At 38.1% G+C, this 27,876-nt stretch overlaps 1 protein-coding gene across 1 annotated transcript in view; it reads left to right on the forward strand.

Moving 5' to 3' along the window:
* Positions 1–27,876, forward strand: part of tenm1 (teneurin transmembrane protein 1) — a 348,630-nt gene that overhangs the window by 206,800 nt on the left and 113,954 nt on the right. Inside the window, exons 9-18 of the mRNA XM_057850586.1 lie at positions 2,155–2,256; positions 4,961–5,155; positions 11,496–11,696; positions 12,987–13,172; positions 13,258–13,287; positions 13,403–13,549; positions 17,109–17,343; positions 18,086–18,205; positions 18,292–18,553; positions 22,723–23,008. Of these exons, the coding sequence (XP_057706569.1) occupies positions 2,155–2,256; positions 4,961–5,155; positions 11,496–11,696; positions 12,987–13,172; positions 13,258–13,287; positions 13,403–13,549; positions 17,109–17,343; positions 18,086–18,205; positions 18,292–18,553; positions 22,723–23,008 (1,764 nt within the window). The remainder of the gene's footprint in view (positions 1–2,154; positions 2,257–4,960; positions 5,156–11,495; positions 11,697–12,986; positions 13,173–13,257; positions 13,288–13,402; positions 13,550–17,108; positions 17,344–18,085; positions 18,206–18,291; positions 18,554–22,722; positions 23,009–27,876) is intronic.

A 27,876-nucleotide genomic window follows, 5' to 3' on the forward strand; every position in this document is an offset into this window, starting at 1 on the left:
TAAGTGTAACAGTAGGGATGTACAGTAGTTACTGCACACTTAGATTGAAAAGGCCGATGTCAACTCAGCTGATATATAAACAATAAAGACAACATCAATATAAAAGCATTTATATTTGAGATGCAGGATATGATGAAAGAATTACATAATCAGAAGGTTAATTATTGACTTCTGCCTGCACGCACTGGACTAAAAGCGTATAATTCAAATATGCCACTTTTCCCTCATCTTCCTCTTAGCTGTTTTTTTTTTTTATCTTTCAAGTACCAGCTAATATTTTACATTCATATATATTTTTATAATCATATTGATTTATACTCATTTTATTTTCTTATTAATGAAACATTTCATGGATAGCAAAGGCTTGGCTATTTCTAGTCAGCTGAGTAGTCAATTCATTTCACATTAAACCCAAGGGTCATAAAGCATGGCTGAAACTTTAAAAGGCTCATAAACTACAATTGGAATGCTTATTTGACCAATCAGACCACTTGGGTGGAAGTACCTATTTTATAATCACACTTAGCTGCAATAACTTATGGCATGAATGATTTCCAACTAAAAAGGGTTTAGTCAGTGGAAAGAACAGATTATGCATGCACAGACACGCACACCCGCACACAAATGTCATGTAGTCAAATACACTGGTCTTCATGCTTTACCTGTTAATTGCCTGGAGATTTTTATTGCCAAGGTATTGACCTGAAAATGCAGATCTTAATTCACAGTTCCAGCTGTCCCGATCTTCAGCTTTCTGAGAGATCATGCTATCATATTGGAAATAAAAGCTCCTTCCTGACCTTGCAGATGAGTTCTTGCTCATTGCATTTGTCAGGTGCCACATCCAATATTAGAATTTACCCGTGTGAGTTTATTTTTCTTCCAAGAGGATAGAGGATTCACACGAGGAGTTTTCCTGTGTAGGAGATGATTGGCACTCCTCTCCATCAGTGTGACGATGACAGGTGATGGAGGTGAAAATGACTTTGGTTTCTATAGTGATGCACTGCTGTGGAGGAACTGTGCTGCCTGTCTCATTAGCATGTGTCACACGTGCCTCAAGGCGAGAGTCACATTATATTGGAGTGTGTGCGTGTGTTTGTTTGTAGAATGTGTGTGTGTGTGGCCCATGCCAATGAAGGATTTGTCATTCATGCAACCTCACTAAAAGAACTCCGCGTACAACAGTGGTTTGACTTTTGCGTTGATCCTTGTTCAGTGAAGCAACGCAAAAGCACATGCGTGGTCAATTCAAAGACGCTATTCCAATTAATTATTTGTATATTTTATCTTCTTCGTTTTTATTCACTAAAACGTGACGGCTTATTTTGGTGTCGCAACACATGCCTATTTTGTTATACTTTCAATTTTACTATACAAATTTGGCAAGGGCTAAAACTGGCACTGAACGGAATTTGATTTTAGTATTTAATTACAAAATTGATCAAGTTTTTTCTCGGTATCGACTCCCTTGGTCTTTCTCGGTCTCTGGCAAGTCTTGGTCTGGAATAGTGTGATCTTGAGCAAAACACTACTGAATAGGCCAGTGAACCACTGCATGTTCAATCACCTACTGTAAATACACTCAATTCTGCATGTACTATATACGCAGACATTATGATAGGCATCACAAAGTTTTAACTTCATAGCAACAAAGTCAATGAGAGATAGGAATTAATGTGATTGTGCAATGATGCAGTGTTATTTACTGACCTCTGCATTCGAGAGTAGCAGCAGTAACATCACACTATAATCCGCAGTCCACTAACTGGGTCATTTACAATGTCACATTTTGTGTTCTTCAATCTCGTTCCAAATTGTGTTCTTGTAAACAGTTTGGTGATGAAGCGCTGATGTATGTAAATGTGCGTGCAGCGTGTTTTCAACCTGTAATGCAGCATAATGTGCTTAGTGCAACACAGAGCAAGTGAGTGCTTGGCCAGTCTCCAGAGAGTGATAGCAGCTGGATCAGGCTAATCTAATATAGCTTCTGTGTCTAGGGAGCCATCCATTGCTTATCACATTTTCATTCAATAACAGAACGCCATGTCAGTTGATGGAGTAACATGTGGATTATTTTTCCTATTTCTGCCTTTTAATGTCTTGAATAAATGCATGTATATAAATAATGTTTTTGTGTATGTTGTTGCATAGACACAATGGATGGCTGCTCCAAAGGCTGTAATGGAAATGGAGAGTGCGTTGCTGGCCGTTGCCATTGCTTCACTGGATTCATGGGCCCTAACTGTGCCAAAGGTAAGGGGAAAAAAAAGGAAAGTATCGTATAAAGTGGGTCCATCATTCACATCATTGATAGACCTCCAATGGTAGTTTTGAAAAAAGATTAAAAAGGTGCAGAATGCATAAAAATATGAAAAAAATGCTGAATGCATATAGTCTTATATCCATCTTAATGTATAATTAACTTAAACAACTGTCAAGCAGCCAAACAACATATTTAGAGGTACATTGGTACCTCTACTTACAACATTAATTGGTTCTGGATGTAGTCTCGTAACCTGAAAATTCCTTAGTAAAGACACGTTTTCGATGTAAAATGCCCTAATCTGTTCCAAGTACTACTGAAACGCCACATTAAATTTTATAATCGGGGTAAAACCATAATAAAACAACAGCCAAACACATTTTAATCCTTCCATATACCTTACCTAACTGTTAATACCTCTCATGAGGTAGATAATAGAAAGTAATGGAAAGAAAAATACATATATCTTACCGTGATATATGTCCTCTTTCACAAAATCGAGGGTGTCTATCGTCTATCTCACTCTTAGTGACACAAAACAGCAAGGAGACCTGTGCTCTAATGTGCTCCTAATGTAGTGAACAGTGTGTGGGCTTAAAAAAAACTCTTTGTGAGACAAAAAACACGAGGAGACTTTTGCTCTTTTGGCGAAGATGTCAACTTGCTTTAACAACAAGACCATTGCGCCTGTACACGTCATCATACTGGGACACCCAAATTGAAACATCATTAACAATAGGCCAATAGAAGAGCAGAATCGCAAGGCGTGTCGTAACCTGAAAATTACGTTTGTAGAGACGTCCGTAAGTACAGGTACCACTGCGTAATGAAACATTTTTAAAAAATCCTTTTCACCTCTCACCTTTCTAAAGGCTTTCATAGAATGTATTTTTTTTTAATGTGAATAGAAAACATTCAAACACATATAAGATATAAATAAAAAATATGAGACCATACAGTATATTCAGGCTGCAGCGGTTGTCTAAAACAAGCATCTTAAAGACTAAAATAGTTTTTTTTTTCGAGGACTCTTCCACCACATTTCATCAATAAGAGGGCTCAGATGCCCGTCACCCACATTAGCTTCAAAAAGCTACACACAATTGGCAAAGGGCTGTGAAATGAAAAAAGCAGAAAGGCACCTAAAGGGTTCTTACTCTGCCCATGCACCGTTTCTACTTGTAGATTAGAGAGAATTACTAATATGGTTATTATTTTATCCTGCTTCGGGATTATTAAAATTCATTTGCAGGGTACTCATTAGAAAATATCTACAATCTTCCTTTAATGAGCATTCTGTGCTAGGCTTTGTCAGTTGGTTAATGTGTCGTGCAGTGTCAAGTAAAAGAACTTATAACCTAAAAACAAACTAATGTACGATAAATTGGAAAATCAAGCCAGAAACCAAGTATTGTAATGATATTATATAAAAGAATGTCATCCCAGGAATCATTTTAATTTAGATTTTACTTAGGTGCCTTGTCTTGCTCCCTCTTGTGAAATGTAATTTTCCTCTCTACTTTCCCCTGCTCTCACTTCAAATCTGCTTCCTCTTTCCTGTCCCATTTTTTCATATTGTAAAACTTGTATCTGCCTCATTGTGTTGAAAAAGGTGCTATGGTCTCTTACCCTGTGATTTATTTACATGCATCATTTATTCATACATTCCTCTCATCTTTGCTTATTTGGTTGCATTGTGATGTTCATTGTTTCAAAAGCTATGGCAAGAGTTGTTAAAAGTGAAGGGTGCGCTTATTGCCATGGAGTGTAGCAGGTTATAGTTACAGAAGATCTAACAAGACAACTTACTGTACGTGCATACTGTATGGAATTTTCAGTTTTTATTTTTAATTAGCATGTGGCTCTTTTATCCCTCTGATGCGGCTGTTTATTTTAGAAATAAAAAATGAGTATTTGATAAGCAATATATTGTGGCGCTTACAAGATTTAACAAAGTAATGTAGCTTCTCTTTAGTAAGCAGAACAAGTCTGACTCACTTTTATTACATCGTTATTAACCGAACACTCACGCAAGTCATGAATTCACCGAGTATGTACGTAGAGTCACGGTGCCACTTGGAAAGTGTATCCAGAAGTATTAGCACCATTCACCCTTATGGCTTCTTAAAGCAGGTTGGGAGCGAAGCAGCGCCTTTAGCGATGCTACACCGCCGTATGTACTGCCATGCATCCCTTTTAGCTGCACTGAGGTGATCCTATATGTATACTGTGGGCAGAGGGTAACTGTCGGTGCCTACGTAGCTGGCTGCCTCACAGCTCTCTATCTCTGCATGAAGAGAGCTCCTCATTCCATAAAACCCTAATGCTCTCGTTCCTAATCTTTCATTTTCACGATTGTTTTCACGGCCTGTTCAGAGCAAGTGAGGTGACGTCCGGGGGATTTTCTCCAATTCTTGTGTTGCCGTGGTAGCCAGGCTCAGGTGGTGCTTGAGTAAATTGAAACAGCGTGAGTGATAAGCTGGTATGTGTGTGTGTGTGTTGTCTGTGTGCCCAAGTATGAGTGTGTGTGAGAAAGAAAGAACGGCTGTTTGAGGATTTGCTGAATCCGTGCAGCAGCTGAGATAAGAGTGTGTCACCCATCTCACACTGGGTTACTGTGGTCTTCCAGCTAATATACTGCAGTACTATGTGTGTCTTTTCACGTGGCTATAATCTGTGTTTGTCCCGTTACAGATTCTTGCCCTGTGTTGTGCAGCGGTAACGGCGTGTATGAGAAGGGAAGGTGTGTGTGCCTGACTGGTTGGAAGGGAGCCGAGTGTAATGTAGAGGAAGGTCAGTGTATCGACCCCACCTGCTCCAACCATGGCTCCTGCATGCAGGGCGTCTGCATATGCAGCACAACCTACAAGGGAGTAAACTGTGAACTAGGTAAGAATGTAAGAGAAAAACATTTAATATACTTTTACCAGCCTCGTGATGACCTGAAAACTTCAGTTTTTATTATTAGAAAATTATTTAAAACCATGTCACTGCTTCTTAAACACAATGCAGCCAAGAAGGACTGAGTCAAGGTGTGTTGAAATCAATTGCCACGTTTACATGGAGCCAAATATTCCAATTACAATCGGAATATTTGTTCAAACCGAATAAATGTGTTCCATATAAACACCTCATTCGGAATGAACAGGCCCAAACCGAATGGAATTTCATTCCGATTCACAGGGGTGGAATATTCCTTTTCCCAAACCGATTAGAAGTAAAATTATATCATGTAAACAGGGAAGCGGAATGGTGTCTGGTTGCGTTCTTTCTGCACATGCTCCGTACTGACGTGGTGACGTCACTTGGTGACGTAAGTAACGTCACTTGCAACATGGCTTCCAAGCACAGCGCACCTAATTGGAGTCCGGCGGAAAGATTGTATTTAATTCAAACTTTAAAAGAATTGAATATAATTGCTCGCTTAGACCGGCGTAAAACGAGGAACAGTGAACTATTTAAAAACGTTCACGAGAGGTTACACGAAGCCGGAATAGACCGGAGCGTTGACCAGATTAGAAACCGGTGGAAAACCGGCTACTACAAGGCAAAACAGCAAAACAGTAGAAGCGGATATGACCCCACAAACACAACAAGTGGGTTAAAGTTAAAACAGCAGCACTCCGACGATCGATCTCCATGTTTTGCAACGTGACGCTTTGTTTTGATTAATCTGCGCATGTCAGACGGCAGTTGTCAAACGTCCTTTCGGAATAAAGGCAGTCACATGTAAACGCTGGATTGGAATAGATGAAGTGACATGTAAACAGCTGATCTGAAATTTCCATTCGGAATGATTTGAATCGGTATGAATAAAAGTCAGCATGTAAACGTGGCTAATGTAAAAATGAAATAAATCTTAAATATGGCACAGCACACAGAAGAGTGTTAAAAACGTGTTTGAATGACAAAAAAAACAAAAAAAACTGGTGGTGACCAAATTAGCCATTTCAATACCAACCAGGCTCTAAAAAAAAAAGGGGGGGGGGGGGGGTGGAGGGGTGTTAAGTTTTTTATTTATTTATTTTTTATTTTATTTATTTATTTATTTTTTTCACCTTGATCTGATGATACAACATATTGTTAATGCAACTATACTGCATGTAATTGTGAACATTTTAATTGTGTTGCCGTTGTCGCTAAAACAGATTGTAGCAGTCCACCTTTTGACTCTGTGAAAATATATAATTTGTAAGCCGTTAAAAGCCCATTTATATTTTCCTCTTTTCTCCTTGATTGTAAAGTAGATTGTCAAGCCAAATATTGGAAAGTTATCAGCACACAACATTATTGTATTATTCATTAGCATTATTTACCTACAAGGCAATGCAAATAAAATGGTTACGAGCGATTTTAATTCAATTTCTTCTTAATGCCAAGAAAATAACATTTTGGTGCTATGTATTTGCCCCCAAAGTAACCCACATTCACGTAAGGTGGTATGGTTTCAATTATCATAGTTGTGTTAACGAGGGCACATTTGACCATGTGATTGGGGAAGATGTTACATGTTTATGAAGCTAAAATGCGGATAAGGTTTATATAAACTGGTCGGTTCATATATATGAATTAAATTTCTGTGTGATGCTAATTACCCCCACTGCATGGGGGTGAGTTACGAGGGGGATTGAAGTTGTTTATCTGTTTTGGTTTTCTCTAAACTGCTGTCATCAACCCAATTTCCTGCCCCAGCTGGCAGCCGTTACAACCAGTCCTACTTCAAACAGTACTTGTGATGAGTTGCTGTTTATGATGGCAGAAGTTAAAACATTAATATGCTGACAGTTTTTGTCCATAGTACAAAAGAAGCTGTATATATAGTGAAAATGTTGCCAGATTTTCAAAGACTCATGGCGGGAGAGTAATGCATTGGCCAGATTGATAAAATTTCAGCTACTTTTGATAAAACCGTTTTGGTTAGTTTCAACAGTTAAACTTGTAGGTCTACACCTTGAAGTTACGTTTCCTTGCTTACAACGGCATCTTTGCTCTAAAATATTGCGACTACTGAACTGGCATTTTTGGGCGTCACATTGCATGAACTGTGAACTGCATGTCATTTCTGATTGGTAGGTACACATTCAAGTTCAACAAAACATTTGCAAAAAGGACATCATTAAAATGCGTTAGATGCGCCTAGATATATGCTGATTACCGGTTTCAAGCTATACCGGGGTATAAAAACGTCAAGATTTCAAAACCGCAAAAATTTTCCGCCATACCGTCCCTAAGGTATTACCTATTTTTTATGTCACAAAAATGCATGGAGAAATCCCTTGCATGCAGCTGCAAGGCTCAACCCTCCCCCACTGGTTGTTGCTCACTGTCAGTGAGTCAGCTGTACTACACGATGGCTGGAGGAGGTGAAACTCATGAACTTGTTTCCCCCATCGAAGAAAACTAAATTGCTGGTATGGGAATACTTCGGCTACAGAAAAGTTACAGACTGCCGCGGTTTAGAAGAGGAGGACCAACTGACATGTAAAACATGTTTACGGAGGGTGGCTGCCGAGGAAGCAATACCTCCAATATGACGCATTCATACTAGGGCTGTCAAACGATTAAAATTTTTGATCGAGTTAAATACAGCTTAAAAATTAATTAATCGTAATTCATCGCGATTCAAACTATCTATAAAATATGCCATATTTTTCTGTAAATTATTGTTGGAATGGAAAGATAAGACACAAGATCGATATATACATTCAACATACGGTACATAAGTACTGTATTTGTTTATTATAACAATAAATCAACAAGATGGCATTAACATTATTAACATTCTGTTAAAGCGATCCATGGATAGAAAGACTTGTAGTTCTTAAAAGATAAATGTTAGTACAAGTTATAGAAATTTTATATCAAAACCCCTGTTAATGTTTTCATTTTAATAAAATTTGTTAAAATTTTCAATCAAAAAAATAAACTAGTAGCCCGCCATTGTTGATGTCAATAATTACACAATGCTCATGGGTGCTTAATAGAGCTGGGAATCTTTGGGCACCTAAGGATTCGATTACGATTCAGAGGCTCCGATTCGATTATAAAACGATTATTGATGCACCCCCCTCCTTTTTAAAAAAAAATATATATATATATATATTTTTTTTTTTTATAAATGTTTTGTACATTAGTTCCAAAATTGTTCAAAAATCCTCTCAGGCTAAACCAAACTACTATTTCAGTATCAAGTTAACATATAGCAGTAAACAAATATACAAAAATAACAGTAAATAAAAACCTCCAGTCCCCATTCTGTAACAGCAGCTTTAAACTACATTCAATTAATTTAATGTAGTGAATCAACTGTTAAAGTTGTTAAAATTGCTCCCGTTATTCCATAATTTCCCCTTTGTCTACTTTCGACATGTGAAAGTTTTAAAACTATTTTAAAGATAGATTCAAGTCATTATTTAACGTTCGCTACAACAGCCTTGCAGGGAAGTGTACTGCTTTAAGATGGCGGCCGTTTACTAACGGCCGCATCTAGCTTTTTGTAGATGTGCTGCTCACGCTACCGAATCAATGATCCATCTAGTCCTATACAAATGATATCTACCATTACATTATGTGGATGACGTACTTTGTAGCAGCTTTTCGGCAGCAGTCAGGTATGTTGTTGTGATTTTTTTATCTCGTGGCATGAGTTGAGCTAGAGCCGTGAGTTGAGCATTGGCATTACCCGAGGGGCCGGGTAATGAGAAGCATGATGTTTAGCTACTCTTGCTGCGTTCTTCCTCGTTGCGCCCCGAAGACCGCGCAGCGCGCTGAGTGTGTTGTACTTCCGCTTTACTTGGCATATTTCAATAATCGGAATTTGGATGTTTGTGAATCGTTCTCGAATCTTCCACGGCCGAATCGTGAATAATCTAAGAATCGGACATTTTGCACACCTCTAGTGCTTAAGCCCATAAAATCAGTCGCACCCAAGCGCCAACAGAGGGCGACAAAACTCCAAAAAACACAAGTAACAAGTTGGCATTGCATTGTGCTGTCATTTTAATCTGTTTGCGCGGGGCATGTGCGTTAATTGCGTCAAATATTTTAACGTGATTAATTTTAAAAATGTAATTACCGCCCGTTAACGCGATAATTTTGACAGCCCTAAAAAATACCAAATTAAAAGTTAGTAAACACTGTCATGGACGTTACCCACCAGCTATGAGAGTTACCCCCAGCGTGTTTAGAGTGTCTAGCGGTGGTAAAACGTGGTGGTTTTTTTCTCTCTGGCAACTGTCTGTGTTGAGAAAGAGAGTGTGTGTATTGTGTAAACATAATAAGAGTCATACGCACGTGCTTTTTACGGAATATAATTCAATTAATTTTGTTCCGATGGTAATAATGTTGAGCTGTGACTATGGGTTTTTAGGCTCACCTAAAGCATTTATTTTAAATGTATTGAAAATATTTTGTTATTATTTTTTAAATTTATTTTAACTTAACATTATATTTATGTCCCCATTCGCTTATGTTTTGGAAAAAAAAAGACTTTTTTCAATTGAATAGATTTTTTTTTTTCTTTTAAACCCAGATATCTCAAAGTAACAGATTTTAGAGCTTTAATTGCAATACCGTGAAACAGTAATATTTTGGCTTAAGGTGATCATACCTTTAGAATATTTTACCGGCACATGCCTAGATGCGATGTTTTTTATTTATTTATTTTTTCAATTTTTTCAAATTTTTTTTTTTTTTTTTTTTAATAGTGGCTTTGTTTGCGTATTCAGGTGTGATTTGAATCGTTTCCTCATAAAAGGTGGACTTTCTTCTGTTTTTGACAGCAATCTAAAGAGAAGTACTTTTCCCAGAAAGCACTTTGTAATTGGCTCTGGAAAATATTGTCAAGGTTGTACTTTGACAAGGATTTCTATTGACAAACGTGTATTTTTTTTATACGGTTTGTTGTTCAATATTGTTTTTATTTCGTTGAAACAAAAATATTAGTTTTAACCTTTTTAAAGAAAAAGTACATCTCCCGTGATGCTTATCAGCGAAAAAGCAATGATTACACTACTGTGTGTCCCTGACGGTTGAGTTTTTTTTTTTTTTTTTTTTTGTTAAAATATTAAAATATACCTAGAGATGTATAAGGGAAATATAATCAAGTTGTGATTTCGGCTGTCTTTATTGAACTCGGTGGGTTTTACAATTGAGCTGGAGACTGTCTTTCCGATGTGGCTACACTGCTCACCTGTCACACTGAATACTGTAAGAACATATGAAGTCATAAGTAAAGATGCACGATAATATCGGTTACCAATAATTATCGGCCGATAATGGCAATTATGACGTCACACAGATAATCCAGATATTTAAAAAATTCAACCGATAATGCAATCTGATAATTATATACTTGATTTAGCCTCCAAATGTGCACAAACGAAGCAATTTTGTCCAATTCAGCACCGTCGATGTTATAAATAATAATATAATAATTTATATTTTTGCCCAGTAGTATTTTGTCCTGTGTTTACTGTAAAAATTTACACAAATGTTTTAATAGAATTATCAGCTTGACATTATCGATTATCGGTTGAAACGAAGAGGAAATTATCGGTTATCGGTATTGGTTGAAAAATGTATTATCGTGCATCACTAGTCATAAGGATGATTCACAGCTGTGCCATTGTTTTCAATTAAGGTGTATTTAAAAACATTATTCGATACACGGAATAATACGGTGTAATATAAATTGCTGTTTTTGTGATTCTCATTGAGTCACGCTTCATTTTGCAGTTTTCCACTGGACAACCGCCAATTATAAAAATAACAAAGCCTCATTATTCATATTTTATGCTTAATTGTAAGATCTCAGCACAGCGTTCCAAAACAGCCCTGGAACTGTAACGCTTTGCCTGCAGAGACCGAATCACGTGTTTGACCTTGAACAACAGAGCTGAGCTGTGCTGAGGCAGGTTGTGCTGAGCTTTGGCTCGACGCTCGGAGCTGTAATTACACACACTAACACTGACCACCCGCACATGCAGATTTCAACCAGGCCATTTCACCCCTTATCAAAGCCCGGGTTTTAAGTGTCCTATGAAATGTAATGTTGTGGAACAGATACAGGGATTGTAGCTAGGACAGTTAACTCCTGGATGAGATGCAAAGAACACTGCTTTCATACTCAGTGAACTGATGATTATAATTAGACAGGCACCCTCAGATCCTAAACGACTCCCCTTACCCCAAACTCAGACACTTGTTTTTGTCCTCTTTATGTTTGCAGTGGACTGTGTAGATCCTCAGTGTGGAGGGCATGGCGTGTGTGTCCGCGGGGAATGTGTGTGCTCTCCAGGCTGGGCAGGAGTGAGCTGTGATGACCCGTTGCCAGCCTGTCAGGAGCAGTGTTCAGGACATGGCACCTATCTCCCTGAGTCAGACACCTGCACCTGCCAGCCCAATTGGACAGGACCAGACTGCTACATTGGTAAAACACGAATTGGATTTTCCGTCAAAACACAAACATGAGATTGCATGTCATACATTTCTCAGTGGTTCCGTAGCGTGTGTGGTCTTGTTAGATACAATATCCCCAGGATTTTGCGGGATGTTTCAAGGCATGAGGTAACGAGCTATATGAAACAGTGTGTAAACATTATTTTTTTTTTTTTTAATTGTGTGGTCAGTTTTGTATCGTATGTTGACTTTGACTTTAGATGATGGAAGAAAATGAATGTTTTTTTGTTTTTTTTTAATGGAAGCAAGAAAGCATTTTTTTTTTCAATTGATGTGTTCCACCAATGTAAACTGGAGCAATTCACATCTTGGCATTTAAACATGCTGAATAAATACTTCGTCATATTTTTTCCCCCGCTCTCTTTCAGCATTGCTGTTTGAGATTACCTTCCTTCTTGACTAGCTTTAACATTTTGCATCCACTTAACACAATGACAGCATATTCAACAATGTCTGAATTATTGCAGTGTCATTTGACAGATGGCAAAATGGCCATTTTAAGGCTTTCTACCACATCGACTTAATGCTGGTGTTGGCAAAGATGATTTATGAGCAATGGGCATTAGCACTCACTCTTGAGAGTGCGATTGCCTTATTACTGTGATATAGCGTAGCCCTTGATAATGACAGACCAAGGCTAAATATCTGTAAATGGTACAATAAATAATTTTCTCACTACAATGTTCTTAATGAAAAAGGAACCCTACAATTTTACATCCATTTGAAGCACGGCTGAATGTACCTCTAATGGAAAGATGAAAATTCACCTTTAATCCACATTTCCCACCCTCTCCATGCAATGTGAATTTAAATTGAAGTCACTTTTCACTGTGTCTGGGTAAGTAGTCTTTGTGAGCCTCTAGCACTTTTCCCACAGATGACGTTTTTGCATTTGCAGAGAGTATAAGGATAAAATAGAAATTTGGTAAGAAATAAAATGATTGTTGTGAAATGGGATACAGAAAATCAAACATAAGAGAGAAAGACTCGCATTAACATAACCACCAAAAATAATTTTAAGTCTGGTTACAAATGGCAGTGCAAATAGGCATGGTGTGTTGGTCATTATTCTGTTTACTCGACCTCAATTCGAAATGATTTTTGTTTTTTTTGACTCGGTATTCCAAAGGAGCTGTTCTTTCCATCCATCCTTTTTCTTTCAATTCTTAATTTGTGCCATCTGCTTGTTCTATTCTTTTTTCCACTCACACTTACGTTTTTGCCTCACCCACGTACCTCACCCCACACGTCTCGCTGACAGAGCTGTGCCCAGTGCCGTGTGGCAGCCACGGTGTTTGCTCAGAGGGTCGGTGCCAGTGTGAGGAGGGCTGGCACGGCGCGGCATGTGACCAGAAAGCGTGCCATCCTCGCTGCGAAGAACACGGCCAGTGTCACGACGGGACTTGCATCTGCCAACCTGGCTGGGAGGGAGAGCACTGCAACATTGGTGAGCGCATGTGGGAGATTTTAATTATTCGTTGTGATATTTGGTTTGGAAAATAGGTGTCACTGACACTTTTTTTCTTTCTCAGTTTCTCATGATTTGGACATCGTTGTGAAAGGTAGTTGTTGATTAATTTGGGAACACTTCTAAAGCATAATGAGTATCCATGATTTTGAAGAAATTTTAATAATCTGTGTGCCCGAATGTTCGTTGTGTCTGTGTTTCATCTTCAGATGGTTGCCCAGGGTTGTGTAGCGGGCACGGGCGCTGTACCCTGGAGCAGAGTGGCTGGCGCTGCGTCTGCCAGGCAGGATGGAGTGGGCCTGGGTGCAGCGTTGTCATGGAAACTGACTGCAGTGATGGAACAGACAATGATGGAGGTGACATTCTATCACCATCTATCATTTTCCATCTCTATTCTGTCTTTGTTACCTTTTTCATTTCTGTCTTCCTTGCACTCTTTTCCATCACTTCTCTTGATTCAATAGCTCGAAAGAATCCACTTCATTGTCCTTCCTTCTCCCCCCTCTCTGTGTTGTACCAGTCCTGCTGTGAGGCCTGTGGAGTCCTATTGGTCATTAGAGGGAAACTAAACCCATTGTTTTGTGTGTAATACCATGTACAGTAGTTGCCAGCATTCACATCTAAGGCTAAAGCTTCTGTGATTTTATTTTCTTGCATTTAGACTAGGGATGCCATATTTGATCCGTTTTTGGAAAGAAAAAAAACTTAATTTGGTTCATTTTATTTAAGTTTGTGCACAGGTATATTTGGGTATTTGCATTTAGCCATTGTGTCTTCTCATGGCTAAGTGTCTAATATGCAACTCCTAATTGAATTAAAAACAATGAAACCCTCAAGCCCCTGACCAAAGACCTGTCAGTGATTTTGATATTAAGATATGATATCCCCTAAAATTTTCAAATGAAAGTGTTAAAAAAACCTAACTTACCGGATGACACATAATGAAGGAGTTATTTAATTTATATTTAATTTAATTCAGGGCTGGAACTAACGATTATTTTCCTAAACAATTAATCCGATGATTAATTAATCGATTAATCCGAAAAACTTTTTTCAATTACCTTCACAATTTACCTTGAAGTTGTCTTAGGCATGCTGTAAGTAACAATGAAGACAAAATGGATGACTATTTCATTCAAAAATGTTTTATTACAACTTCCTGCCTTAAGCGTTGTCTACAACTGCATCGATTATCAAACTTGTTGGGAACTAATTTATTAATCAATTTAATCGATTAGTTGTTGCAGCCTTATTAGGAAGATAGTTTAGATCAGGGGTCGGCACCCGAAATGTTGAAAGAGCCATGTTGGACCAAAACAAAAAACAAAAAACAAATATGTCTGGAGCTGCAAGAAATTTAAAGGCTGACATAATGAAGTCAACACATGCTGTATGTATATGTATTAGCTATATTAGCCTACTATCAAAATGACTAAGTTGACTAAAAATACATGATGAGCCTTCATGATTTAATGTTTATTTTCCCTGCAGTGCATCCAACACACCATGTGACTACTCTGTTGTATGATGCCACGTCAAGTTTAACTTCATTACAATACTATTGAATTGTTTCATTGCTTTTATGAAATTAAAGGAATCCGATTTTTGATGTCATTTTTATTTTGAGGTTTCAAAAAACAACAAAATGGAATGTCCATAACATGCCCCTTATCTGGGTATGTCTTTGACTTTCTGTATTATCTTGGTTTTGTTTTTGAAGTCTGCAGATAGGTGTTCGGCTATATTGATGAATGTCTCCTTCATGTACTCACCATCTGTGAACGGTTTTCCACGCTTTATTTTCTCCCGGGTTGCAACAAAACTTGCAGCAGTAGTGGAACTTCTTAAATCGATTTTTGCGCTCCGCTTAGTTCTTCAGAAGTAATACAATCGCACTTTCTCTCACTGATAACTTCTCGCCACAGAGTAAACAATCAGGCAATCCTTCCGCATTGGCAATGAATGCAAATGATTTGGTCCAAGAAATGTTGAATCCTCTTTTCTGCTCAGTTATTTTTCTCTTTTCGGCAGCTCTTTTTCTTCACGGTCGCAGGTTTGTTTACAATAGCCACCTGCCTGCCATCCTGCCCTGCTGATAGAAACGTCTGTCGCAGGCTATGACGCAAATCTTCGTTGACAGAATGGTTGAAATGTAATATTCTATAAATTTTTACAGCATTGGAAAACGTTAATGTTTGTGTTATTTTTGCCCTCCTACGAGAACCATATCAAAACAAAAAAATATTTCCCTTCCCCATCTTTTTCCATTTTCAAGCATTTTTGAAAATGCTCCAGGGAGCCACAAGCGCAGCCGCAACATGGGTTGGCGACCCTCGGTTTAGACAGTAAGATGTCCAAAAAAATGGCAAAAATGTGATATGTTGTTTTCCAAAGTTAAAGCAGATTATTGTTCATGTTCTAATTTGACTTTAGAAAAATACCATGAAGAAATCTGATAATATTTATAACTGAAAAGTTATATGTATGTTATAATTTCAAGAATTTTGACAAGTTTAATGTGAAGAAGGTCCTAAACGATTAATTGGTTATCAAATGAGTTGTTGATTAATTTGCTAATCGATTAGTTGTTGCACCTCTACCTTTATTTTACTTAAAATAAAAAGAAGCTCATTTAAAAAGTACTTATAGTAAATTATTCAGAACAGAACACCATCATACATATTTGTTTTTGTTTGTATATTTGTAAATGTGCAGTAAGTGTACAATTCATGTCCAACAAGGTCGTTTCGTCATTGCTGGAAATCAGTTTTATACAGTAAGAAAAATACAGAAAAGTAACCAACAAATTCAGCACAATAGCATGTATTGTACTGTAGGTATCACACTGTGTCACGGAGCTTATACAAGCTTCGTGTCTTTCAGTCATTAGCTTTTCAAATACTAAATAACACAGCTTTTTCCGCCAGTTGTTGTAATGTATATGCTTGTCTGCTTTTAAAATGAATCTTTTTTTCTGTTAAAATAAAAAGAGATGGAAAGATGCTATTTCAAGTAATCAGTTTATAAAGATACCTATTCAGTTTCTATGCCTGAATTGGACAGAGGTGAGAATAATACTTTTCCACTTCGGGAAATAAATACAGTGCACACAGAGAGCAACGTTCTGCAATGCTCAAACATTTACACTGCATACTTGTAGCCTATATTCAAATATTATAATGTGCACCTATGTGCATATAAACCGCCATTTATGCATAGTAATATACAAAACATTGTCCTTTTAATGGCAACGATGTAGCAAATTCAATTAATTGTGTTCTTTCAAGCTGGAGTGGTGAATGGTTGGTATGGAAATGAATTATTGTACTCGGCCACCTTTGTAGGAGGAGGTTATAATAGAATATTGTTGGCCTTTAGCTTGCTGCTCTGTGGTCAGATGCATTTAAATGTCAGCACTGCTTCCTGCCTTTTTAGAAACAACCCTGAAATAGGAAACACAAATGCCAGCCCGGCTCCCGTTACCTGCTGCTTTGGCTCCTATCAGTAGACTATTGTTTACGCTGGACTTTTATGGCTCCCATTCACATAATTGTGCTGACAAATCCCTGATTTATGGCAATATAGGGGGTTTGATGAATGGATTTAATTTGATTTATTCTTGTGATAATGATGATGTATGGACGGTGTATTGTCTGAGATTACATTTCGTGCATTGGGCACCTCATTGAATGGCGCAGGAGTTTTTTGGTAGAAGTTTTATGGCACCCGCTTTCTATCTTTTCACCACTAATATAAGACAATATTTAATTATTTTTTGGGCTAAACAGCTTGAACTATCATTATCAAAACAAAATAAAAAATAAACAGCTTTATAGAAATGAAAGTGCTGGTCTTTTGGGAATGGCTATGTGTCCTACATAATTCGAACATTCTTTGTGTTTCTGCCTATTCTAGACGGTCTGATTGACTGCGTGGATCCGGATTGTTGCGAGCAGCTGAGCTGCGGCTCTGACCCGCTGTGCCGCGGCTCGGCTGACCCTATGGCCCTGTTGCAGCGGAGCCCGTTGCCCCCAACTGCACCCCCCTCACCCATTAACACACACACTCACAGTTTCTACCGCCGCATACACTTTCTCCTTGGCAAAGCAGCCACACACACTCTCCCTGGAGACGTGCCCTTTGATACCAGGTATGTGCTTGTTTACTCTTTGTGAGTCTAGGTCACCATGTGCATGCAAAGTCTTTCCCTTATTTGTTGTGTGTGAGACTGTCCTTGAATTGTCCATTGTTAAAATATACAAGCAGCAGAAAATGAAGTGAATTTCTTGGTTTGATGGTCTCAAATTGTCTATGAATTATCCGTGAAAAGCGCGTGTGGGGCGGTGTCTTGCCGGCACAAATTTAAAGAGGCAGTACCGCCATAATTTCCCCATTTTTCCACCATTTAGCTTCGTATTGATTCGGCAGATGTTCGGTCATTTTTATTTAACCAACTGTGAGCAGAAAATGTAAATGCAAACAGAAAAATATGGGAACTTGCTGACAAGAACATTTTGTGCTAATATTAGCATTTTGTGAGCACAAGGTGGCTCTTTGCTTAGCAAAATGATTCACTTCTCTAATGTTGCTAGAAATTTTGAAAGTTTTTAATTCAACTTTAAAGGTCCAGCTCTACTTTTTTTTACCATTATTTTTGTCTAAATCAAAGCAAGTTTTCAAATGTTCAACTGAAATCTGTATTTCTTAGACTTTGTATGCTTGTTTTTGTTCATCTCACCGTAAGTCGCTTTTACAAAACATTTTTTTGTTTTTTTTTTGGGGTGAGCACATCACAACATGTTCCTTCTCCAACCATCATCATTTTCAAGCTGTCATCTTCCCCTGTTCTGTATCTCTGCACACTCTAATGCTTTCCCTCTTTGTCATGCCAGTCGTGTTGCTGTGATCCGAGGCAGTGTTGCGTTGCAAGATGGCTCTCCATTGGTTGGCGTCAACATCACCTTCCCTCAGCATCCAGAGTATGGTTATACCATCAGTCGACAAGATGGAAGGTGCAAATACAAACACACATGCAGACACAAACCTTTCCCTTTCCTTCACTAATCTTGTTTTGTAACTGACTTCTCTCACACTTTAGTTATGACCTGGTGACTTCAGGCGCAATGTCAGTGACCCTAATGTTCCAGCGCCCGCCTTTTTTGTCACAAACACGCGCCGTCTGGACCCCAAACAACAACTTCCTTGTTCTGGATTTGGTCGTCATGTCCAGGGAAGAAGTACAGCCTCCAAAGTGTGATATTAGGACTGTTTTGAGTCCTTATCCTCTGGTCCTGCCCTACCCACTACCCAGATACACAGGGACATGCACAGAGAAGGGTCCTGCTGTACCAGAGCTTCAGGTGTTTAAGTATTTCTGGCATTAAAAATACACGCGTGATCACTATTGTTTTTTCAAGATCAGTGAGGACCATATCTACAGTATATGCATCAAACCGCAGTGTTTTAGTTTAAGTCTAAATGGAAAGAAAAATAATCAAGGTGGGGCACAAATAGGAAAGGTAAGGCAAGTTTATTTATGTAGCCTTTCACAACAGGCACAGATATACGAAAGCGTTTTACAAAGTATATTACAAACCCACGATGCAAAAATCAGCTAACCAAAAATCTCCCCATCCAGTGCTACATTCTTTTTGATGTTTGAAGCAGTAACAGTTGAAAGCTGAAAATTTAAGTCTCCTTCCAGCAGTGAATCAAAGATGTCACGATCACACTGTGCACAGCGTCACTCACGTCCGCTAACAAGCTAAGTTTAAAAGTAAACAAGCCACTGTAGCGTCCTTGTGAATAAAAGGCACAATAAACATACATAAAGAATGGTAGATTGGCCAAAATTCACTCCCTGAATGCCAATTGTTCTTTTTCTTCAATTTCGGACACAAAATGCTGAAAGCAGTTCACATAGGGTTCACGAGGACAACAAACTTCAAAACTTCAAATGGCCAAAAACTTAAATATGCCAAAAGCAGTGTTGTTTATGGCAGCCATTTTTATTTTCATCTTAGTCTGTTGGCCGAAAATACTTATTAGTCTTGGTCATAAGCATTTTTTTTTTTTTTTTTTTTTTTTGGGGGGGGGGGGGTCAGGCTCCCCTCCTGGTGGCCCCCTGGTGGTTGCATGAAATTGACTTTCATATAGACTCACCGGCCACTTTATTAGGTACACCTGTCCAACTGCTCGCTAACACTTAATTTCTAATCAGCCAATCACATGACGGCAACTGTGCATTTAGGCATGTAGACATGGTTTAAGACAATCTCCTGCAGTTCAAACCGAGCATCAGTATGGGGAAGGAAGGTGATTTGAGTGACTTTGAACGTGGCATTGTTGTTGGTGCCAGAAGGGCTGGCTTGAGTATTTCAGAAACTGCTGATCTACTGGGATTTTCACGCACAACCATCTTTAGCGTTTACAGAGAATGGTCCGAAAAAGAAAAAATATCCAGTGAGCGGCAGTTCTGTGTACGGAAATGCCTTGTTGATGCCAGAGATCAGAGGAGAACGGCCAGACTGGTTCGAGCTGATAGAAAGGCAACAGTGACTCAAATAACCACCCGTTACAACCAAGGTAGGCAGAAGAGCATCTCTGAACGCACAGTACGTGGAGCTTTGAGGCAGATGGGCTAAAGCAGCAGAAGACCATGCCGGGTGCCATTCCTTTGAACTAAGAACAGGAAACTGAGGCTACAATTTGCACAAGCTCATCGAAATTGGACAATAGAAGATTGGAAAAACGTTGCCTGGTCTGAAGAGTCTCGATTTCTGCTGCGACATTCGGATGGTAGGGTCAGAATTTGGCGTCAACAACATGAAACCATGGATGCATCCTGCCTTGTATCAACGGTTCAGGCTGGTGGTGGTGGTGTAATGGTGTGGGGAATATTTTCTTGGCACTCTTTTGGCCCCTTGGTACCAATTGAGCATCGTTGGAACGCCACAGCCTACCTGAGTATTGTTGCTGACCATGTCCATCCCTTTATGACCACAATGTACCCAGCTTCTGATGGCTATGCCATCAGAAGGATAATGCGCCATGCCATAAAGCTGGAATCATCTCAGACTGGTTTCTTGAACATGACAATGAGTTCACTGTACTCAAAAGGCCTCCACAGTCACCAGATCTCAAACCAATAGAGCATCTTTGGGATGTGGTGGAACGGGAGATTCGCATCATGGATGTGCAGCCGACAAATCTGCACCAACTGTGTGATGCCATCATGTCAATATGGACCAAACTCTCTGAGGAATGCTTCCAGCACCTTGTTGAATCTATGCCACGAAGAATTGAGGCAGTTCTGAAGGCAAAATGGGGTCCAACCTGTTACTAGCATGGTATACCTAATAAAGTGGCGGGTGATTGTGTATACATATATATATATATATATATACACACGTATATATATATATATATATATATATATATATATATATATATAAGTTGTAAAGCAATTAAACTGCAACAAAAATGAATGGAATGAAAAAATATATATATTTTTATAATGTGTCAAAATTATTTTTCAAACAGATCATGTGACTAGCATTTTAGACGGTTTTGCTTTGCATATAATTTCCCCCCCCAAAATTTTTTTAAATAGGGAGGGCAATTTTATTTTTCAAATGATTTTTTTTCTTTGGTGGAAAATATATATTTTTGTGATTGAAGCAACTTTTGGGGGGATTGATTGATTTAGACACAAATGTCCTACCCATAAAATGGCCCAAACACAAAAGGGATTGCTTCAAAGAAACCTTTTTCAATGAAAAATTAAGTGTTCAAATGCAAATTTTTCAATCTCAAATATTTTTTCGCATTCAAAAATGTTTTCTATGATTGAAATTTTTCTTTTTTTGTTGGATTTTTCTTTTTGAAAAAATTTTTTTTGAAGCAACTTATTTTTTAAATGAAGAAAAATGACAAAAAAGTCCTAGCCAAAATGTGGCCCAGACACAAATCAACATTACTTCAATCAAAAAAGTTGCTTCAATCAAAAAAAAAAAAAAAACTTGACTCCAATCAAAAAAAAAAAAAATAAATCAAAGAAAAATAGCTTTCACATGCATTTATCTGAGTTTCAAATTTATTTTTGCATTCAAACACATTTTTTTTTTGACTGAAGTGGCTTTTTTTTTTTTTTTTGATTGAATAATAAAGACACAAATCTACCTAATTTTTGACTGGGGTAACTACATTGGCATGACACCGGCGGGCGTACCATATTCAATGGATGACTATCTTGGCGAAAAGTATTGCCTAAGCAGCCTGATTAAGAATTCCACTCAAGAATGATGGGAAACAAAAAAAGCTCATTGTCAACTTATTTTTGTCAATTTTCTTTTAAGTTAATTTTATTGCTGACACTCCGTTTCGGGGTCATCAACATGTTGTGCCCCCCCCGCCCAAAAAGTCAAACACCGCCTATGGTCTTAGTTATATTTAGTCATTTCAAAATGTGTTCGTCTTCTTCTAGTTTAGTCGACAAAAAGTTAAGTTAATCCATGAATAAATAAATAAATAGATAAATAAATAAATAAAAGGTTTCCAACAATTTCGAATGAACATTAGAGACAAGCACATAACTGTAGAGTCTACAAGGACATCACCATTTTCATGATGATAATACACACTCAGCAGGAAAACAGCACATTATTTGCGATTGATTAAACTCACCTGAAAGCCACGAATTGTACTGTATGTAAAATGTTTTACAAGAGTTTAAGAAGAAACCGAGTCACTGCGCTAAATGCTAATGCTAATGCTACATGTTAGTTTGGGGTGTGATGATCATTCAGCACAGACCTTTAAAGGCTAAAGCAACATGGCATACCCAAGATAAGAAAACAAAACTTACCAAGCAGCACCTGACACATTTCACAAAAGGAGCCTGGAATGGGAACACGCTTAAGCCTGTGTGTGGGGCGAGAGGTGGGGGGCAGTGCACGTTACATGAGTGACGCAACCAAACAATGCTAAGTGCGTTCTAACTTACAATAAGAAAAAATCACACAATTTTCATCTCGCTCTTGTGTCGTCAGACGACAACTGGCATCCATCTCGTTGTGTTTTAGTCACCCAAGACACGTTTTCAGCGCCTCATCTTGACGTGAAAAACACTGGCCAAAAGAAATTAGCAAAATGATCACAAATATGACACAGCAAACAACAAACGACCAGCTTAAGTTTGAAAATAATTTAGTTCAGACAGTAATAAAAGAAAAACAGCATCCATGCGACCACTAAAGCTTTGGAAGAAAATGTTTGCGTAATAACGCAGACTTGAGGATCTTTCAAACTAAACTTTTTTAACATACATTTGTTTCCAAGCTATTTACATATGACAGTAAATGCCAAACCATTCAAATAAAAAATATTCTACACTGGTTACAACCAATGAGCAGTATAAGTACGGTAACTTTGTGATGTCCTTCACAATCATATCGATCTGGATTTAACACACTGATAAAATACATTTTTTAATCCTAAAAGTTTCTTTTTTTTTCTTGTTCTCCTACAGGCTGTGCAGGAAGAAGTTTCAATCCCAGGAGCCTTCATGAAGCTAAACTATTTGAGTACACGAGCTGCAGGCTACCTCTCCTTGCTGCGTATCCTCCTGACACCTCCATCCTCATCTTCCCCCATCTCCCCTCTGGGCGGTCTATCTAAGGTGCATGTTCGAGCTTCTGTCCAGGGAAGGTTGTATCAACGCTGGTACCCTGCTGGGCCTGGTCTGGTCCACAAACTGGTCTGGAATAAGACAGATGTTTATGGCCAGGAGGTGTGGGGCCTCACTCATGCAACTGGTAGGTTGGATTTTTTTCATTGAATTTGTTCATCTGCTGTTCATGTGATTTTTTTTCTTTCAAGTACCAGTGGTACCTCTACATACGATCGCTGCGACTCGGGATATTTTCGACATCTGACTTAAAATTTGAGTCGCCAATTGTTTCTACATCCGACGACATCCTCAAAATACGACAATTTATGACAGCGTATATAAACCGTAGTTTATTTGTTTTCCTGCAAGACAGACGCACAGCGGATTTTCTTGTGAGAGAAATCAATCAACATGGGTTCCAAGACTGTTAGTGCAGGTGGTGAAAAAGGGAAAAAGGTGAGGCTTACCATTGAAATGAAGATGGAAATGATAGAAAAATATGAGTGTTGTGTGCTCGTCCGTGAACTGGCTCGACAATACGGGCGTAGAATGTCTACCATCTCGATGGTCCTCCTCAGACCTCCATTCAACAGTCTTCATAAGTTAAGATGACAACTATTATTGTGGTGCCATCACCAAAAATCGCCAGCTTCGTCAGGTTTTAAACTCATTTTCTCCCAAAAACGTGTAAATACGTTCTATTTTTAATTGTTTCAGTGTCCCAAAGACGTATTTATACTAGGGCTGTCAAAATTATCGCGTTAACGGGCGTTAATTATGTTTTTAAATTAATCACGTTAAAATATTTGACGCAATTAACGCAGATGCCCCGCTCAGATAGATTTAAATGACACTTCAGTGAAACGCTCACTTGTTGTGTTTATGGAGTTTTGCCACCCTCTGCTGGCGCTTGTGTGCGACTGATTTTATAGGCTTCAGCACCCATGAGCATTGTGTAAGTAATTATTGACATCAACAATGGCGGGCTACTAGTTTATTTTTTGATTGAAAATTTTACACATTTTATTAAAACAAAAACATTAAGAGGGGTTTTAATATAAAATTTCTATAACTTGTAATAACATTTTTCTTTTAAGAAGTACAAGTCTTTCTATCCATGGATCGCTTTAACAGAATGTTAATAATGTTAATGCCATCTTGTTGATTTATTGTATAATAAACAACTACAGTCCTTATGTACCGTATGTTGAATGTACATATCCGTCTTGTGTCTTATCTTTCCATTCCAACAATAATTTACAGAAAAATATGGCATATTTTATAGATGGTTTGAATTGCGATTAATTACGATTAATTAATTTTTAAGCTGTAATTAACTCGATTAAAAATTTTAATCGTTTGACAGCCCTAATTTATACTTCTTTTACGTTTTTTTTAACAAGAGACATTTCTATGTTCTGATTCAACTTGGCTCCAAAGCACAAAGCTGAAAATCCATTTTTAATCCAAAAAAAAAAAAAAAAAGGCCAGGGCAGTAGCGCACTTGGTAAGACCCCAACCCAATTCAACAGAACAAACGACCAGCCGCACGGCCGGGGCGCCGGCAGAAGATGACCGAATGGATGTCCAGTATGCCAGGCAGCGGACGACCAAGCAGAACAACCGGCAGGATGCCCGGGATGCCAAGCGCTGGGCGACCGAGCAGAACGACCAGGACCACCAGTGCAGCGGGCAGTGCCGTTGAGTCCATGCTGGAAAGACAAAAAAAAAAATCCATCTATATCAGACAGGCGGCGATGAGGGAAAAGTTTACCCCGGCCGTTGCAGCCACAACGGCGTCATCTCTCAGTTAGTTATGTGTAAATAAATTTGTACTTTGCTATCAAAAGCTTTATTTGTCTTGTTTATGTTATTTTGTAAAATGAAAACATTATTCAGACGTTTGGGATGTAACTAAAGCAAAAAATAGCTGTGTTAAAGTCAAAGTTATGTTTGAAATGTATGCTTTCACAAAAAGCTCAATTTCTCTGTTTTTTTTATCAGAAAATCAAAAACTGCTCAAACTAAGGTATTTTCTAATGCTAATTACTAAAGAATGGAAAAAGTAATGAACTAACTTTTTTTCCTGCTGAAAGAAGAGATTCTAATCTTTCTTTTGGTGGCTTCCATGTTTATATAGCAATAGAACAGAATTTTCTGTGGGCCTTGCAAAATCAGTCAAAATCCAGTAAAACGACCGGGAGCGAAGGGGGTTGCACCGGTGAAAAGGGCTGGGAGTGAATGAGTTAATCATTTTTTTCAGAACTTGTGCAACACAATGGCCACTGTCCGCCGCAGCTGAACATGAAAAGTGAAAGTAAAAAGTCTTCTCTCACTCTGTCAAGTCAGCCGTTCAGGTGCACCACGCAAAACACACCCACCACATTAGAACCCGATTCGTTACATTATTACAGGTATCATTATTATTATTACTATTGTTTTGTTATTATTCCGATTTTTATTCACAATTTATTTGTTTTGCTCTGTGTAATTACTACCGTAATTTCCCGAATATAACGCGCACTTTTTTTCCCCCAAAATCAACTTGTAAACTCATGGTGCGCATTATAAACGGGTACATGGATGGAGACAGAAATATATACAGTATGTATTACATATATATATATAAACCGATTTTTTTTCATTGACACGGCCACGTTGTGTTGAAGAAACGTATGCGGCGACCCGTTGCCGACCATTACGGTACGTGACGTCACCGTTTTGTTTCGGTAATACTTCACTCTAATCGGCCGAATGATTTCGTCTGTGTTAAATTCTGCTTTTTTCACTCTTCATAAAGCACAAAATTTAGTTTCTTGAACTCATTTGAGTCGACGTTTATTGCAGCTCCGCAATTTGGACCATAACAAATGTAAGGACACACACTTCCTGTGTCCGTCAACTATATCGGTCCCTCGGGAAACTCAAACCCAAATAACAATAGTTCCTTTCGTTACTGTCGTGTTGACAGCTATGAGCTCTCACGGATTTCCGACTTACGTTCTCACTTTCATTTTACCGTATCAATCCATGGAAGAAACATTTATTCATCATGAGGAAACGAGCAAGTTATACAGCAGCCTTTAAAAGAAAAGTCACATCTGTTTTGTTTTCTCCTAGATTCTGGTAAGTTGGAGAAGTTGTCAAATCATATTATTACCGTAAATATTGTTAGTTTACGGTAATGTTTTGAACTACCAATGTGCTATGCTTGTGCTGTGTTTCACCAGTCAGTAAAATGACATCTCTGTATCTGTACACAAGCTCTGTTTTCTTCTAAAATTAGGGTGCACGTTATAAACGGGTACAGTAATTTTCCCTAGATTTTACAAGTAAATTTGGGGTGCGCATTATACACCGGTGCACCTTATATTCGGGAAACTACGGTATTTGCAATAGTACCAGCAGCATTTATGAAGGATTGAGTGTAGGTTTTCGGGCTGTGGAACAAATAAATGGGATTATAATGTATTGTTATGGGAAAATTCTGCTCGACATACAACCGTTTCGACTTGCGAACAAGGTCCTGGAACCATTTAACTTCGTATGTAGAGGTACCACTATACACTCAATGTGTTTATATTGTGGGTGTATATTGGAGTTCACCCAATGTTCTTTTATTGTGTGGGAAAGAAACCACAAGAAAGTAACCAACACACCAACAACGAAAAAAGAAACCAACAAACCCAACAAGCAATTAGACACAGTCAGTGTTAGGGAACACTATTAATGTTTAGAATTTTACACCATAACAGAATCAATAAGTAAGGAGTAAATAGCAAGGGAGAACAGAAACAAATAAATGCTGTGCACCAAATCAATTGTCACACTTTCAAAATAATGTTTTTTGTAACATGAGATAACTGTGTCTCATCTTGCACACATCCAACGTACATATCCATCTAAAAACAACATTTCTGTTCATGAATTGTCTTCTATTGTGTATCTACCTACATGTTTCAAATATAAAAAAGAAAAATCAGTCTTTTGTCTTTGTTATAGGAAAAAATCATTGTCCCCATACTTTGCAAAACCTGTAGGACAATGTAAATAGAGCTGAAATGATTACCCGAATAATTCGAGTAACTCGATTTTAAAAATTGATCAAGGAATTTTCTCCGCCTCGGGGAATCATTTAATTTCGCCAGCTCTAACTCAACTTTTAATGAGGCACAACGCGCTGACGTCACGTACATTACAGGAAGATGACAGAGGCGGCGTATACTGTATATTTGATTTTAACCATGCATGAACATAGAGGTAATGACGAAAGCGAAGAAAAAGGCACCAAGACAAAGCAGAAAATCTCAAAAGTGAGGGAGCATTTCAAGCTGAACACCAAGGCGGATGCTGTTTCATGTATTCACTGTAAGACAGCGCATACATAACACTACAGCACGTCTTCAATGCTGCAGCTCCACCGAAGTCACCCGGTTTACTCCGAGAGCGGAGGAGCAATACTCGTTCGGGGGTAAAATTAAGTTAACATAGCGCTAATAAATAAAATTAACGTTACTGTACCTTGCTAACGTAACGTTAGCACTGTTGAGGGTTAGGTTCCTATTAATTATGACTACTGTTTATGCGTGGCTAACATCGTCTTTCATGCAGGCTTTATTTAATCTGTAAAAACAGCGCTTTATAGTGATGAGGGTGTAAAATAAAAACATAATAAAGATAACTGTCAATTTTAGGTCAGCAGTCATTGATGGATAAAACACTGGTGCCGAATGTGCTCCAATACAGTAGGTATCATACATATATTTTGAACACTGCAAAACTCAAAATCTTATCAGGACTTAAAATTTAGACTAACTTAAAACTTAACTAGAACTTAAATTAGCTTGACAGTTGACACAAATGGAAATTCAATTGAAATGTGTGGGGAAAACACTTTTAAATGTGTTTTATCAAGTGTAATGACATTTTTAGGTTTTAAATAAGGAATGTATATATCAGATCTCACATTTTATGAGTGAAAGCAGGGAATTTGTTGCTTTTTTCTAGTCACAT

The sequence above is a fragment of the Corythoichthys intestinalis genome, chromosome 11, assembly GCF_030265065.1.
Source record: "Corythoichthys intestinalis isolate RoL2023-P3 chromosome 11, ASM3026506v1, whole genome shotgun sequence".
Classification (NCBI taxonomy): Eukaryota; Metazoa; Chordata; class Actinopteri; order Syngnathiformes; family Syngnathidae; genus Corythoichthys; species Corythoichthys intestinalis.